General features: G+C 37.9%; 1 protein-coding gene across 4 annotated transcripts in view; it reads right to left on the bottom strand.

The window, feature by feature from the left end:
* Positions 1-506: 506 nt before the first annotated feature.
* lingo1a (leucine rich repeat and Ig domain containing 1a) overlaps positions 507-18,676 on the bottom strand; it is a 115,512-nt gene continuing 97,342 nt past the window's right edge. For all 4 annotated transcript variants that reach the window (XM_047820123.1, XM_047820120.1, XM_027164041.2 and 1 more), the window contains one exon: positions 507-6,377. In XM_047820123.1, the coding sequence (XP_047676079.1) occupies positions 4,518-6,365 (1,848 nt within the window). In that variant the 5' untranslated portion in view covers positions 6,366-6,377 and the 3' untranslated portion in view covers positions 507-4,517. The remainder of the gene's footprint in view (positions 6,378-18,676) is intronic.

The raw sequence follows: 18,676 nt of genomic DNA, 5'->3' as shown, positions 1-18,676 counted from the left end.
CAAGAATGTAAGACACTTAGCAATCTCACTTAGCAGCTCATTCGCACCAAATCCAATATTTGCTCTTTCAGACTTTTGAAATTAGGAGCTTTGGATGATCCAAGCCAAGTGTGAATGTTTTTTTTTTTTTTTAATGAAAGATATAGATTTTACGTTCGAAGCGTAAATTGTGTTTATGCAATTTAATAATAATAATAATTTTTAAAAAAAACTTCAATTAACTCAAACGTGAATGTCAAATTTTGACACATGATGCATTCCCCTGAAATAAACCTTAGCTGATTAGAAAGATCAGAAACAAAATAAACATGTTAAAAATGCAATTTGTTTCATTAGACATCCTGTCTTTTTTTTTTTTTTTTTTTTTTATGATTTTTGATGATTTTTTTTTAAAATCCTCATTACAGTAAATGGCTTTTTTGTTATTTTTATGAAAACTCCATCATTTTTTTAATACAACATACCATCATTTCAACAATTCAACATCAATCAAACCGTTAATTAAAAACTGCATATTACCTTTTATTGCACAAAACAATCTGAACATATTTTTCATATTTAATTTTTTACCCCAATATAAAAGCATGTTTTGGACCACATTATTTAACATCTTGGTATGTAGGTAGAAAGAAATGAGTAAACAGCATTTTCTTGGTATTTTCTGTAGGGGAGTTTGCACAAGATGAGCACAGTAGGTTGGGAGGTTTGAAACAAAAAAAAAAGCATTAACAAATGGCATGGTAAGGTGTGTGAGCATCTCATTCCTGGATGCGAATAGAATTTTCTTTTAAATTTGGCAAGCGGAACCATCTGTGCTCCTCTATCGTCCATGCATTCCATCAGCATGAGAGCAACAAAATAATTGCTCTGGCATTTAACCCACTTGGTCTATAAACCGACACTCTATCCTGCTTTATCCCCCTCACATCCACAAAGCTCCGACAACCACATTACAGACTTTCACTAAGGTAAGAACATCACACACAAATACGCTTCTGCAAAGCCAAAATCACAATCAGTATCATTTCATCATCCGCTCTTTAAATTATTGTGCAACTCATATTATCAAGGAACAGGATTTCATTTTTACAAGTCATATGAAAAAAAACTTGTTTGGGACTATTTTGGACATATTTATTCAAATAGTGATCAATTTAACTCTAAACTTTTTTTTTTTTTTAAACCAATCAGTCAGTTTTGGATTATAAGACAAGTAATTACAGGCAACATGAACATCAGGGTTGTCAAGCACATTAACTTTTATAAACCTAATGCTTACCGATACACACTCATTCAGTAACTTACCTGCTGCAATGATGAAATTGTAGAGATTTTAATCCAAAAATAGTAACCAGGAGACTTAAAGTTTCGGTAAACGTAAAATAAAATGGCATTAGCATTTGCCAAAATAGAACTGGTCTCTATCTGGAACTTCAAGCTCTAACATAGCATATATACCAACTTTTGTAAGACCTGCTGGTTATATCATAGTCAAAGATAACGAAGGGTAAATGAATCATATAACCGTAACACAATAAAATCTCCTTGAATTTTGTTAGTTCCACATTCGGTTAGCTAAACGTTTTGCACGACACTACATACTCAGAATAAGCATTGATTTCTTCATTTCTATGTGCAAACAAACATAATGACCCTCATTCATTAATGTTGCTATTCTGTGTTTGATTTATTTTGTCACCAGACAGTGAATTATGAGATACTACAGTACCATCACTGTTGTTCCCAATGAAAAGTTTAACGCTTGCATGTAATATCCATAGAACAGGCCACGGATTGCAAACTGTCCACAATACTATGATTTATAGGCTTTTGTATCTTTTATTTAAAAGTGCAAATCGTATTTATAAGATTTATTTAATGTATTTGTTCTTTACCTGTAGTCCATGCCTTAGAAAACAATTCAGTAAGCTACTATTACCAAAGATGGACAGAAGCTAAACTGTCAGTGTTGGTCCAAGTAGAACTGTATTTTTTTGGTAGTCTCACCGATTACTGCAGATTTTTGTAAATCGATTCAATCAAATTAAGATGAGTAAGGCTATGAGACGCCAAGAGAAGTAAAAATGCTACGGCTCATCACAGACATGTCAGAGTTTACTTAGTCACTTACATATTCCACAGTCATCGGCATAGCTAGTCATCGAGACTGCGACCACATGAATGCATTAGTCATAGTGTAAAATATTTCTTTCCACCATGACAAATCATGTCTGTGATTGTAGAACGAACACAGAAAGTTCTTTTCTAATACAAACTGAAACAACATAATGTTATAAAAACCTTTTCCTGTTACTTCTCATAGTTAAGACTTTACTGTATAACTATCATAGATAAGATTATATTGCCTTTTTTTTTTTTTTTAATAAACTCACTGCTAAGTGTCTAAATAGTCAACATGAGGCATTATTTGAGTGCTACTAGTCAACAACAAATAGGTATCTAGTAGCTAACTATTAGCATTCGGTTAGCGCTGAGCTACAGAGTGCAATCAGCAGAACAGAAGGCAGCCGTAAGACTTTTTGTTAAAGTGCCTTTTATCTTAAATCTGTAAGTACAAACAGATTTACCTGCTAAATATCTACTGCTTCTGTGTTTTCACTTACACTGAATTGTGTGCAGATTGAGAAAGAACCTCTCAAAGAAGCCTATCACTGTCTACCAAAAATCATTAAAGCTGTCCTCAATTAAATGCTCCCTTATGTGACTACATTAATCCTGCTTTTCGGAGGAGCGATTTCCTTAACCTTAGTCCCGCAGCCAGTAAGAAATTAAACTAGAAGCACTGTTTGTACAAATTCGATGACGGCAGGACGGAAAAGTTTTGCACGAGAACCCAAATTTTTCCAAGTAAACAGCAAAGCACTGCCATGATTTTTTTTTTCCCATCTTCCTATTTTTTTTCCAATTACCATGTCCCCTTAGGGGCTCTGTAACTTCACTGACTTACCGATTCCCATATGGCAGCAAAATGAATGATTTTCATATTCTTAAATTAAAGTGGTAATCAAATTCTCATTTGTAACATGTACTCTAAGCATTGTTAGGGTTCGTATGACTTTTATAACTGTCAAGAATGTGTGTTTAAAAATGAATGCTGTGTTTCAGTCTTCTCGGTTTCCTTTACGATCCCATAAATCATCTGATGTTACCTTAGAGTAAAAAGGTTTTTATTTGACTTTTGGCATAAAAATTTATCATGGTTTATGCTCGAAGTGCTTATGAATGTGTTAGAAATGTCCCATGTACGTACCCTGCGAATAAACTATTTCTATATCGGTATCCTGTCCAACTGTTGGGGAAAGGTAAGGTACAGTATACTATCCTGTAATTCATGCACTTCTCTGTAATTTGCATGGCAGCCATTAGCGTATCGGAGCCTTATATATTGGTTTTTATAGCCTGTGACACAGTATTAAAGAGGTGTACAAGAATGCTGCAAGAACTTTGCCAATACATCAAATTAAGGAACTTAACATAATACACTTTTGCTCACTCAAACTGATATATCACTTAAAAAAAAAATCTTCAGTCGTAAAGGTTGAATTGATTGAATACCTACTTTGTACTGTGTTGAATCTGTACGTTTTGATTTTACCTTACAGAGCTGAAAATGAAACCTTTTGCCACCACATCTGGCATCTTTAAAGGCTGTAGGTCCTGAAAGCACTCATGTGAGAGATGAATGCATCCTCCTTGGGAACCATGTTGTGTTAAAATTTAAAATTTCAATTGGCTAAAGGTTGTAAGACTTATCAATGGTTTAAAACGTTAATTTTGTATTCTCAAAACGAACTAGATACATACCTGTAGCTGTGTTTTCTTGTGTCTCTGCACATGAGTAAAAATGTAAATAAAAAAAAGTTTAAAATTAAAGTAAAATGTAATTCTCTGAACCTAGAAGGTGTTTTCAAGACACTATTGTCTTAAAAATGCTCTGTACGATGAATGTGATCTGTAGTGCAGTGTTTGACTTGGATACCAACAGTATTCAAGGAGTGTGGCAGTGATCCTCTGAAACAAATGACATATTTAGCATAGCATTGAACTCGTTAATGTGCTTTTCAACCCAAAAATGTCTGCTGCTTCTGTATGATAAAACATTCTCAGTTTGAATGTTAAAAATAAACCATACAGTAACACATAATGCAGGCAAAAAGGACAGCAAAGGAGGACAATGGTCTTTTGTGTTTTGGCGGTTCACACGGACATCGAGAAGGGTTCGTTAGTCTTTTTCCTTTTTGCCCATAAAATTCCAGTTGGATGTTTTACAAGAAAATTGTCTTTCACGAAATGGTCCCTGAAGGCCAAGCAGAAAAAGTCATCACAGAGAAATGCAGTAGTTTTCTCCTCCCATTTTCAACATCAAACACACAACATCAGAAACACTTCCTCTATAAGAAAGTTGCAGGATCCACTGGTTAATCAGGATAAGTTTGATATTTTACTCACAAGTACTCATTTAGTGTTTACTGTGTATTTAACACTCCTTGCATGGATTAAATCATTTTCATATTAAATTTGCGGGGTGCATCAGCAGTACCACTGCTTAGTCCTGCATCTGATTTACGTGGTACATACTCGATCTCGATGTTGTGTTTGGTGTTACCTTTACCCCGGCTCCACAGAAACAGCAGTACTAAACAGAATAATACGACACCAAGGAAGGAGATGAATCCCATAGTGGTGGCAATGATAAGAGTCTTGATGTCGAAGGGGAAAGGAACAGTAGCTTTCGTCCCATTGGCTCCGCTGTCGCTGGGCTGGTTAGAAATGAAAGCAAAGGTCTTGTTGAGCTGGTTGGGCCAGTCAGGAGAGTAGCTGTGGACATGAAGGTGAGCAAGAGCACTGTCATTTCCACCTGCATTACTTGCAATACATACATACGTCCCATTATCTTGGATCTGAGCGTAGCGCACCTCTAAAGTACCATCAGGGAACATGGTGAGTCTTCCTATTGTTTTGGGGGTAATGAACTGTTTTTGAGGAGAAAGCCACATGATAACCGGGGCTGGATCGCCATCTGCCTGGCATGCAAAATGCACAGTAGTTCCTTCATCCACATACATCTGCTGTGCTTTGCGGTCCCGGATTCTTGATTTGCGACATGTGAAGTAATTAGGCTGTAAGATGTCAGGGAAATCTTTGAACTCTTTTCCCTGGACGAACTCCGGTGAGGTGCATGTGGGTTGCTGGCGGTTGAAATTGAGCCTCCATCTCCGACGGAACACCCAGAGAAGCCTACAGTCACATGCCAGAGGGTTGTCATATAGCACCAGTGTTTCAAGGTTCCCCACTGAGTGAAAAACCGATTCTTCCAAGGTAGTTAGAGCATTCCCTGACACATTCAGGATCTTTAGATAGTTGAGACCTCTAAATGAGTATGGCTCTATTATGGCCAGTCTTCCACCGACCAAGTGAAACTCCTGAAGTCTGAGCAGGTCATGAAGCTTGTTCCCTTCAATGACTGCAATGGGGTTGTAAGACATATTTAAGAATCGTAGGTAAACCAGGTGCCGGAGCGCCACGTATGGGATCGAAGTTAAATTGGCATTGGTGATTGATAAGGATGTAAGATTCAAACCGTACAAACAGTTAGTAGTCATCGTGTCCAGGTATGGCCAATTAGCGATCTCCAGAACTTTCAGACGGGAAAGGCGTTTGAAGGAATAATCTCTGATGCTGTTAATGTTGAGGTTGCGCAGACACAAAGTGTTGAGGCTATGCAAATGAGTGAAGGCCTCTGTGGGAACAAAGGTAAGGTTGCACTTTTCCAGTGTCAGATGTTCCAGGCTGTCGAGGCCATGGAATGCTCGGTGGGCTATAAACACCAGATCATTGTCACCCACTTCCAGAGAGTGTAGGTTGTAGAGATCCTGGAACATGTAATCTAGCAGGATAACTATTTTATTCTCACTGATATCAAGCTTGGTAAGGTTACTGAGGCCAGTGAATACACCTAGTTGAATAAGTTTAAGCTTATTGCTGCGCAGCCCAAGAGTCCGAAGTCCATACAGGTTGTTAAAGGCCCCAGGTTCAATAGTGGATATGGTGTTTTCATTCAACTCCAGCTCCTCCAAGTTGGGAAACCCAGAGAACTCGTCTGGGTTAATTGTTTTAATGCGGTTCTTACTGAGGTCTAGGAATCTTGTCTCAGATGGAATACCCTCAGGAATTGACATCAACTTTTTGCGGTGGCACACAACAGCACGCTCCTGGGCATTGCATTCACACCGGGATGGGCAGCCGGTGGTAGATCCAGAGAGCACAGTGGCAAGCATTAGAATTAGGATGGGCTGCCAGCATGCCACCAGGTAGCTGTGCCCACTTACTTCCACTGCCACCATCCTACCGGTTACCTGCACAAAAAAGAGGACTATTTAGCATAATCTTGCAAAGGAAATTAGTGGTATTATCTATCTATCTATCTATCTATCTATCTATCTATCTATCTATCTATCTATCTATCTATCTATCTATCTATATAGATATATATATATATATATATATATATATAAATTGTGACTAGATGTGTTTAATATCGATTGCAAAATGCAATTTTGCTAATTTTTGTAAGTTATACATCAAGAATACTTCATAGTGTAAATATAATGATAAATAAATAATAATCAGGATATACAAACTGATTCTATAGTATTTTGTTTTGAAAATCCTCAGATGATGTATGACTCATGAAACAATTTTTTTTACATTTCACTGACATGTTCATTAAGACGTGGTGGGCAGGAAAAGCAGGAGGTAGGAACTGAAGCATAAAAGTGTATGTGTGCATAATAGTGATGGTTGGCATGTTTGGATTCATCGTCAATTCTGTCTAAAGGCTTTCTTCGTACAGTTGTCGTATAAAGAATGAGAATATTTCATGACTATTACAACATATTATGACAGGAACAGTGCAAAGCAAAAAATTTCAAAATACTACTGTATCCCAGATTATTTGTGCCCCCACCATCTCTGTAACAAGAACAGTGCTCAGCTTAATATAAAACAATGGTATTGTATGATAAGCACTGCTTCTATTACCAGCAACGTCCGAGAGTAATTAATGATCTAATCCACGCAGTGTGAGGCTGCATGTACTGTATGGACTACCATCTGCATCATCACCACTGCATCAGCTTAGAAATAAAGAAGAAAGAACAGTCAAAGACAAAAATGCTTGGGGTGATAAATGTGTCACTGCAGCACATAACTTGTACAGCTGCAGACACCTGGCTATAGACATCATCTGTAGCCGAAGTGATTAATCTGCCAATTTAAGGGCTTTATTATTCATATACCGTATTAAATATTTATACACAGCACAGCTTTAAGTAAAATACTTCACAGGTTATACACCGTTATTGTTCTTTCTAATGGAATGTCACATGAGAATGCAAATTACACCATAACATGCAAAGCAAAATATGTCAATATACTTCATACTTTACAGGGCAGAGGAAATGGAAACTGCAATTGACCTGCGAAGAACATTAGAAGCGTGCTGGCTTTCTTTAATTCTTTAGTGAGTTCTTGGTACGCTGGTGCGTGCTGTGAGTGAGAACCGAATGTTACCGCGTCAGTGTGACCGATCTCATACACCGCAAGAGTGCATTTACGTTAATGTCAGACTCTCTATTACACCGTGTTCCACTTTCACTGGCTTCTACAAGTATTTTCTCTTTAGTAGCAAACCAAAGAAATATTATCAAGTAAGGCAAACATGTTTATTATTACTTGTACTTCAAAAAAATAACCTACATCCTGTGTCTGATTTCCGTAACAAAGATACAGTGATTTCACTAATATTATCTTTTTAAAAAAAAGCTGCTAGATATTTAATCACCACAGATGAACAGAAGTGGATTGCAGTCAGTAGTGTGAAGGAAAAAAAAAAAAAAAGACAGCAAAAAATGACTTTTTACGTGGCTTATTTTTTTTTTTATATCATGAGCTATCACGCACTATACACAGAACCTTTAAAACACATAAGCACCTTATGCACAATAATAAGGCCACTGAATTGTAGCAAATGTTATCGCAACATACCCAAAAGTCCTGACACCGGCAACCTTTACTTTTTTACTGTGACAGATGTTTTGCTGGTCCTGGCATTCACAAAATGAGTAAAGGAAGAGAGATAATATGTTGACAGAAAGACTGGCCAAATACTGTGGGCACTTGGCCCACTGACCGATGCCAATCAATCATTAAACATTAGTACTAAGACAACTGTATGGGCACATGCTAATGATACCAAAAATACCTAAATCACTTGGCTGACTGGTTGAAATTTATCCCCAAAAATCGTACATCAGAGATTCTACTGCAAAGCATGCTGTTTATGTTAATCCAAAAGAACTAAAATGCGCCATCTGTGAGAAAACAAAAGTGACAATCCCTCTTAAATGCTCTAGCTAAATATGTATGATCTGCTCAGAAATCCCTCTAAGACTGCTGTCACTGCCATTAGTGCTAAAAGTTAAGCACGTAAGCCATGACAGTTTCACTCACACTGCTCACAAGCCCTAATCCTTCTAGCGTTTTACATCATTTTTCATTTGCATTGCTTTGAATCTCCGTCCCTCGTGTGGTGCTCATACGCAGCCCGCGTAAGATTGACAAATTCAATTCAACACCTACCGTCCTTTATCTCCTTCATATTTCATCATTCCATCTTTTCTCCCTTTGTGACCCAACCCTATTATCAGAAAGAATCCATTCTCAGTTTGTGTTTAGTTCTGCACTCTTCCCTTGTAATTCCCTTTTATTTCCAATCTAGCTGACAGACCATTTTTAAACGTTTGAAAAACAAAGTCGAACTTGGCACCGGGGTCGTCGACGTAGACGCCGACACAACCATCAGCACCACCACCACCACCACCACGTCTACTCCTACTTGTTACTCATTTGTATTCTAGAATACTCTTTAAATAGGCCTCAAACAGGAAGGAAGCTTTTGAAGAAAAACTATTTCAGACGTTTGCCCTTGTTGTCACCTGTATCCTGCTGAATGAACTAGTCACCTAAATATAGTGCCCTTTATGAGTTGAATCATCACTTAGAGCAGGGAGAACATTACACCGCCTGGTACTGTGACCCAGCAGGGATGTACCTTTACACCTCTGCTATGCCTCCATTACAATTAAAGTGGCAATGTTTGTAGGCAAATTTTTAATCGGGGGGGAAAAAAGAAAATATACAGTACATCTTACTCATTTTCTCATTGCCACATGTAGGAAATATACTCTAACTTCTACTATTCCTGCCCCTGCTCTGTTTGTTAATAAGGCCAGCTCTTATTGCTGTTTGAGTTTAGGTTGTTGTACTGTACCGTAGTAACATGTGCGAAATCTGTAAACTATGTGTGTATCTTGTACATTCTGAAGTGAGTATAAAGGTGACTGCAGGTGTCTCTGTGATTGAGACGAGACCCTGGTGGGATGATTGAATGCAGTGTGATGTGCAGCAGTTTAAAGCAGAGCTGTTGCTGGACAGATGGGACAGCCTTTAATCCCCAGCCAGGAGCTGCTGTTTGCAACAAGGTGCAGAGTTTCAACAGAGGCCAACTGCTTTATATACATACTAAACCTTATCAACACACACACACAGACACAGACACACACACACACACACACACACACACACACACACACACACACACACACACACACACACACACACACACACACACACACACACACACACACACACACACACACACACACACACACACACACACACACACAATCTGGACTTGATGATTAATATTCTTTCCTTTCTCCCTGTCTTTTCACAGAACGTTTTTGACCTCCATGTCATCTTCTCAACTGGCACAAATGGTAAACTGGCAAACATCCAATAAAGAGTAAGGCTTAGAAGAGAATCACTGCCTCAAATGTCATCCTGCCTCATTCTTTTCGTGACTCTGCGAGGCTTCATAGGCTTCACAGGATGAATACATGTGTGATGTCTCATTTTGTGGAGGACTGAAAAAGAAAAAAAAGTCCTTTGGCACCTTTCAGAGAGGCCATACGCATAAGCACACTGTGTGAAGCAGCCTATTTTAAGGGAGTTTGTCTTTCTTCTCTTCTGAGGAAGAAGATTCTGTTTTATTTTATTTTATTTTATTTTATTTTATAATATCTTGCAATACAGGGCTAAAATGACTTTTTATCCATTAATCCATCATTCCACATGAATAAAAACGAGGTAACATTTTACATGAAGCTCTATGAACACCAATTCAATTACATTTTTATATAGCATTGTAACAGTGGACAATGCTGTAAAAACTGTTTTACAGAAATCTAAATATTCAATCAATTATTTATATTTTTTTATTTTCATTTATCCCCAATGAGCAAGCCAGAGGTGACGATGGAAAGGAAAAATTCCTTGAGACGATATGAGGAATAAACCAAATGATATTATATTCAGGTAAAAGTATAATAAAATAAAATAGCAAAATTCTGCATCCAAATATATATATATATATATATATATATATATATATATATATATATATATATATATATATATATATATATATATATATACGTCTACATCAATGTAATTGTGTCTTTGGATCAACCAGACGTCTACATCAATGTAATTCTATTTGATAATCCACTGCCTTAATACACGTCGGTCATGCCGGTATATTCTAGTTAGATAGCTATGATCGGGAACATCTGGAAATTTGATTTCAGATGCAAGTATTCCTAACATTAGCAAAAGTTACGTGATGATAATAATTTACTGTCCCTATAAAGAAAAAACATTTTTTGGTGTCTTTTTCTCCTGCTGATGTTGTACTCACTTTAACATTAGGAGCTGATAGGCTTTTACGTACCGTAGTATAAAACAAAAAGTGCTGTTTGGCCATCTTTCACATCTAGTGAGAAGCAAATCCAAAAGTCTGGTTTAAAATCTAGCAACAATGGAACAATCGGACGTCCTCGACATTCCTGTGAGATAATCACCTTCTACGTGTGTGTGTGTGTGTGTGTGTGTGTGTGAGAGAGAGAGACCAATAGAATGAATAGTATAATAAACTGCATATGCACATTATGACTTCCAACTATACAAGAGTACATATATATTGAAAAGAAAAGTCATGCACACATACCAAATTATTTGTATGGTTATACTCTTAAAAGAAAAAAAAAGCCATCTTGTAAAGCAAAAGGCATTCAAGGAAGGGTTGATATCTGAATTATCTCTCCAGAATTAGTCACAGGAACTAAACACACAAAGCAGTGTAGGAGTTTTTACTCAGGCGTGTATTACGTGTCAGTGACGTGCTAGATCTCGTCATTTATGTCTGTGGACCACTGATACAGATAAAAAATATGTGTTTTTTTGGGAATCTGAACATAAACGGATGGCTAACCCGAACATACCCCGATGTCAAAGGATAACATGGTTTTATTATACAATAAGCAGATGACTCTGAAGGAAGTAAGTGCTGTTATGGATAGAAGAAAGAGTGAAGAATTAAGAACCTGTCAAATGGAAGACATTGTGGAGTGGAAGGTGTCGTAGATGTCTTCAGAAACACTCTGTTGGTGATTTGTTCCTCACCATCATTCATTCTAACAACACTTAGGCTTCGCTGAATCAATGAGAAGGGGCACGGTGGCTTAGTGGTTAGCACGTTCGCCTCACACCTTCAGGGTTGGGGGTTCGATTCCTGTCTCTGCCTTGTGTGTGTGGAGTTTGCATGTTCTCCCCGTGCCTCGGGGGTTTCCTCCGGGTACTCCGGTTTCCTCCCCCGGTCCAATGAGATGCATGGTAGGTTGATTGGCATCTCTGGAAAATTGTCCGTAGTGTGTGAGTTTATGAGAGTGTGTGTGTGCCCTGTGATGGAGTGTCCAGGGTGTATCCTGTCTTGATGCCCGATGACGCCTGAGAATGGCACAGGCTCCCCGTGACCCGAGAAGTTCGGATAAGCGGTAGAAAATGAATGAATCAATCAATCAATAAATGATCAGGTGCCAGATTACACTGCACCTAAACTAACTTACACAAGATTCCAAGCTAAAGCTAGTACACAGTTAGATATTGCCCTTATTGATATTATGGTTGTGGTATGTTTCAGTCTATGACTACATAATGGATCAGGCTACAGTATATGTTTAAATCGGTTTCTTTGCTTTTGAGTAGGAAAGTCAATAATAAAAATAAAAACAATTAATGCTCCCATTTATGGTGAAGTGGTAAATAAAAAATAAATTGAATGGTCATGATAAATCTACATATTTGAAGAAGACAGCTTTACTGATCAAACAATTACAGGAACGTCTAGTGTCTCAAACTGGATAAAAAGAAGTAGACGATATCTGAGTGTTTTGATATTTAACTATAACACCAATGACTGATTTTCTGTTTTGCTGATGTTCTGTTTTTCCTTTACCTCGGTTAAACAGCACCAATAATCCTCGCAAACGGCTACGATTTATCCAATTACTCGTTGTTTTTCATTTTTAATTATTTCTCCCAGAGGCTAAAATGTCCCAAATGTCTTAGTCATGTCCAACTTCACAGTGTTGCTTACTGGATTATATGAAAGTAGAAACTCAAGCTTTAAGAATTTGTAGTTTTTCAAGGTTTAATCAACAAAGAGATGTCATTAGTTTTCATTTGCTGGAATGAAGAATGATTCTTACAGGCTGCACTGTCTACTTCGTTTGATACGAACCACGCAAATAAGCGCTTTTAACAATTCATCGTCAAATTTGAAGAAACACTTTGAGGTAAGAGACTATTTAACGGTAATTAAATGTATTTTTTTTATTACTATTACATTTATACAGACCATGTTTGATGGTAGAGAGTGTGTGTGTGTGCCCTGCGATGGGTTGGCACTCCGTCAAGGGTGTATCCTGCCTCGATGCCCGATGACGCCTGAGATGAGGCACAGGCTCCCCGTGACCCGAGAAGTTCGGATAAGCGGTAGAAAATGAATGCATGAATCAATGTTTGATTTCACAATAGTATCATTGACATAATGTTAATTACCATAACTTTGGTGTTTGTCATCGATACCGAAAGTTACTACAGTTACTGAAATGACAAAAGCCAGTGCAACGTGGCATGACATGATGTTCTAATTGTTGCAGAAACATTACTAAATGTGTATTTTATTGTAGGTCTTGACTTCATAAAGGGAAATATGGAGGAGACCTCACAGATTAAGAGGATTTCTTCAAGCCATTGAAGTCATCCAGTTACAACGAGGCCCAACGGTGCTTGAAGGCTATCTGTCATGTGCTGGTGATGACATGGGTGTCCTGAAAACATTCCCACTTCTGCCGTAGCTATCTTTAAAGCTCAACACACCGTTACCCGTGTCTGCTGCCTGTGAACAGCTTTTCAGCACAGCTGGTCTTATTTTTAATCCAAAAAGCACTAGAATAAATTCCAAGAACTTTGAGAACCAGCTTTTGTTCCCACTCTCTGAGACTGAGGGCTAAATCATATCAGCTCTTAATATTTAATATAACTTATTATATCTTAAGATTGCTTTAAAATTATTTTATTGATTTATTTATACTAGTTTTTTTGTACTTGTATATTAGTTTTTGTACTAAAAAGAATGACATACATTTTTTTGAAACAATTGTTTCATGCCTTTTTTTGAACACCTGAGTTTGACTGTGTGGGGTCACGGTGGCTTAGCGGGTAGCACGTTCGCCTCACACCTCCAGGGTTGGGGGTTCGATTCCCGCCTCCGCCTTGTGTGTGTGGAGTTTGCATGTTCTCCTTGTGCCTCGGGGGTTTCCTCCGGGTACTCCGGTTTCCTCCCCCAGTCCAAAGACATGCATGGTAGGTTGATTGGCATCTCTGGAAAATTGTGTGAGTGAATGAGAGTGAGTGTGTGTGCCAGGGTGTATCCAGGGTGTATCCCGCCATGATGCCCGATGACGCCTGAGATAGGCACAGGCTCCCCATGACCCGAGGTAGTTCGGAAAAGCGGTAGAAAATGAATGAATGAGTTTGACTGAGACTGACTTGTTAAACCCATGTTTCGTTCCGCGGTGTTTACAAGGCTGATGTAGATTCAATGAAATATTAAGGTGTTTAATTTCATTACTATTATAGGTAATAAAACCTCACAAATGATCTGTTCCTTCTTTTTTTACTGACAGTATCTCTTAGTGTTAAGGTCTAGTGCATCTTTGAGCCTATATTCAGCATGAGTAAAATACTCGTGCTGTTAAAATTGGAAAGACTTTTTTTTAGACTTTCACTTAAGTTGTATTGGAATTGGTGACTTGTAATTGAGTCATTTTTGCAGTAAGGTATTTGTACTTTTACTCAAGTCTGGTTTTCAGGTACTCTTTAAACGCTTCTGTTAGTCTGTGCACACGCACCTTTAAAAATGAGGGCACAGGATCCGAACGCTGTAGCACATCACTCGACAGATTAAATCCTGCTGCTGTCAGCAAGATGGGAGATGATCTACAGCTACAATCCTATTAGAGCAGGATGCTGCACTGCTCCAGTTGTTCTAACGGGAGGCGAAACACTACAAAACGACCCGTGTACCGTTTTATTTCTCCGTCCATCATTTGCACTTACTAAATAACCAGCAATCGGGGTGACTGACTTTTCATCTATCGTTCCTTTCTCCTTCAGAGGAATGGCTAACAGAGAACAAAATTTAAGATTCAATTTTGATCCTTGGCCAAAATGGTAGAGGAAAAAACACTAGCAATTTGCAAACCAGTTGCTGATTCATGGCTGTAGAATTTAGTGCGTCTCGAATGATATAAAAGTGCCTCAGCAAAGTCAATACTGTTTACTCATTTAAAATTTATCCCCTCTGACGCAGCGGGTTGGAAAAACTATTTTTCATAAGTGCTCGCTCTAAAAAAGGAAATGGCAATAAATTATTACATTTGCCTATAAAAGACTGCATGCTAAGATGGAATGAGAAAAAGAGGCAAGAGGAAGACTATACTGACTAGAATAAGGACAGTGCTGCAGTATTAGCTGATGAGGAAGTTATTACAAACAATGTGAGTTTAATCTCAACTTTCTGAGCTGATATACAGTATATGCTTTTGGTAGCAGTTACTTTTGTTTTGTGTCCCAGCGATATTTGTGTTATCTTTGAGATCTAACCCTGAGTATGGAGAGCCAACAGAAAACATAAGCGATCTCTAATCAATAAAGAAACGGAGCAACTTGCTATTACATAGAATTTATTTTAACTTTTGCATTAAAATTTGAACAGCTTATGAAGAAGCACCTGAGGCATCTCAGAGAGCAGAAATGGGTTTGATATCATTACATTTCTATGGAGATAATCATCCATAGAAATATAGAAATATAGTCGTGTTGGGAAAAACAGAAATATATACTGTACAAATACATAAAGTCCTGAGTGTCTACTTTTATATAAGCTTCACATTAACACTCACTGTGGAGTGAGACATTCAGTGCTCAACATGGACTCAACAAACCAATCCATTTGTTGGCTTTTGAGATGAACTGAAGGGAAGAGCTAAGGCTCTGGGTTGCTAATCAGAAATGTTGAAGCCCCAGCACCACCAAACTACCAATGTTGGGCCCTTAAATTAGGCCCTTAACCCTCTCCGCTCCAGGAGTGCTGTATCATAGCTGACCCTATACTCTGACCCCAAAGTCTGATCAAGGATCTGAGAAGAAAAGCATGTATATGTGACAAATAAAAGCTTCTCTATCATAATATCACCAGGTATTGAGGCATCTTGTACGAACACAGGTATGAGTATGGCACTGGGCTGGCAACTTAATACCAGAGTACGCGCTGAGGGATCCTTAGTAAACTATAATACCAGAACATACCAAAGTTAAAGTATCATCTAAATGACCGTTAAATAAAAGAAACTTTTTTTTTTATTCTGAGAAGACGATGCACTTTTAATTTGCACAGGAACAGCTGCACCCTTGATCTGACACTGGAAGCTCAATCTGTCTCTGAAGCCCGTGTGTGTTCTTCCCTGGAACTGCCTAATGCTATTGATCACTGTGGGCTATTCTATCTCCCTGGACAGGGCTCAAGCCTTTCATTTGTATTCTTCCCTTTCACATCCTTTTCCATCTCCGGGCTACCAGGAAGAGGGCAAGGCCAGAGGAGTTGAATGGCTTCACTTTGAGTGTGGCTGGGGAGAGAAGAGGCCTTAATTAGACCAATGAACTGTCCTGGAACAGGTTATTGTTCCACACTGCCGGGTACTTACTGACGATCTGACAGGAAGAGAAAGAAAAGGCAGAATGAGAGAATAAGAACGAGGCGGCAGCTGCAGATCATCCTCGTCTCTCATCTGTTCTGAGGACCTCCTTTACAACCCTTTCATACTCTTGCTAAGAGGCTTATGAGGGAATGCTGACCCTCACTCTATCAATAATTATAAGCCGGAAGAAAACGACAACAATGCTCCTGCAATTTGCTGGGTGTTAAACACAAGGGAATTAGAACTAATTAAAGATAAAATTACTCATCTAAGCTGCCTCATGTCCTCTTGAGTGCCCTTTCATCAAGTCCTTCTCCACCGTTATTCAGAAAGCTGAGGTCACAGAAAAGTGATATGGATAATGGTGGTAGAAGATTTTTGAGAAACCCAGGTTGTAGTAATCCAGTCCAGCTCTGTTTAGAACTCAGGAAAATTCAGTTTTCTTAACGTGCAAGACAAGCAAAGGCGACCCAGAATAGGTGTGGGAAACAACCATGGTGGTTTCATAGACAGTTGTGTTCTGCTCATTCTCCTTCGGTTTGTATGGATTTCCTTTGGGTTCTCCAGTTTCTTCCCACATCCCAAATAACTCGCTGTTTTCTATATTCATTAGTGTAGTAGATGTCCGGCTAAAACACAGCTCATATTTGAGCCCACATCTGACCTAATCTGTGCATAAATTCGACAAGTTCTAGATTTGGATGCTTTGCTTCTTATAGAAGCAACAACTATGAAATAGAGCAGAATAATTTATTTGACATTAGCATATCAGCCAAAATCTTGGCCTGGGGATATTGCATTATTATTATGACTTGTGACTTATTCACTTGTTCCACTTTTTCAGTCGACACTGGCTTCAACAAAACAATGCAAAAGAAATTACAGTGCGTTGTTTAGTTAAGATAAAATACGCAGACAGTCAACGCTTCACTTCCAAGGGTTCTTGCCTCAACTAGATTCTAATTCATCTTGCCATTATTCCTTTTCTTCTCCTTCTCTCAGATTACATGAATCTAGTGCAATTCAATATAAAAGAGACAGCTGCAGTCATATTAAGCCTTGATTCCTTAAATCATGCCCTAATGAAAGTCTGCATGATATAACCTCTTCTTGCCAACCTACTGTACCATCACCATCCCAACCGATTACTGCAGTAGCAAACACCGCCTGTGTATATAGACAAAGACGGGCAACAGTTCATTGTCTCTTTGAAACAGCCTCGTCAACATAGCCCTGTCTCTTTACTGCATATATTTAGAGTCACGCACTGCCAGGAAAACAGCAAACATAACACATCCTGTCTGAAACAACAGGGTAAAAGTGAAAATGATATGTAAACTAAAAAAATATGTCTGCATTTAAATACTTGTGCTCAAACCCCCCAGTATGTACAACAGATATTTCCCGATCATGCCATTTCACTCTTAGCATGTAATTAAGCATAAGATCTTACAGAAAAAAGACTGATTTAGCGGTATTTACATTACAAGACTTCCGTGTCTAATTTACTAAGATAAGATGAATAAGCATTGTTATCGAACACAATACAATTTACAGTAGTTATTGTGAAGTGACTAATTGAATCTCTACAGTGAATAATTCCGCAGGCTGATGATTCCAGATAAAAACAGTCGTATACATTACTTAAAAACCGTCGCTGCTACTTTGAGGGTATTCCAGAGAGATACAAACGTCTACACACCCCTGGTAAGACATGAAAACGAGATATATGTCGGCTCTGTCCCACTTCGATGTGATGTGATATACTTTAGCAGCTAAAAAAATTCAAATGGAAACCAAATACAAATGTTTCAAGAAAAAATAGGAAACAACTTATAATAAGTTGGCTGCATAAGTATACACACCCCTAAGTGTAACCTTTTGAAAATGCACCTTTTGATAGTTCACAGCAGTATACAGACTGTTTAGATCTGCCAAACACTTAATCGTGACTAGAGCCCAGTCTCAGCTGAAGAGAAGCAATTCCATTACATGATGCTGCCAGCACCATGCTTCACTATGGTATTCGTTGGGTTATAAACTGTCTTGTTTTTTCTTCTTCTTCTTCTTCTTCTTCTTCTTCTTCTTATTATTATTATCATTATTATTATTATTATTATTATTATTATTATTAGTAGTAGTAGTAGTAGTAGTAGTAGTACTTATTTTAGAATTGCCCCAAAACATTCTACCATGCTCTCATCAGACCATAACACAATTTACCAGGTGGTTAAGTTATTTTTTTAACATTACACTAAAAGTGGAAAATGTTTATCTTAGTTTTAATTAGTCTTAGTCTTAGTTTTTTTACAACACAAAGACTTTAATAGCCATTTTAATTGGGGTGTGTAGACTTTTTAGCCACTGTACATTTTTTTCTTCTGTCAAAACTAGACAAAATAAAAAAAAAAAAAAAAAATTCATCAATAATA

The sequence above is a fragment of the Tachysurus fulvidraco genome, chromosome 10 (assembly GCF_022655615.1).
Source record: "Tachysurus fulvidraco isolate hzauxx_2018 chromosome 10, HZAU_PFXX_2.0, whole genome shotgun sequence".
NCBI classification, from domain to species: Eukaryota; Metazoa; Chordata; class Actinopteri; order Siluriformes; family Bagridae; genus Tachysurus; species Tachysurus fulvidraco.
This window is presented reverse-complemented; position numbering and strand designations above follow the sequence as displayed.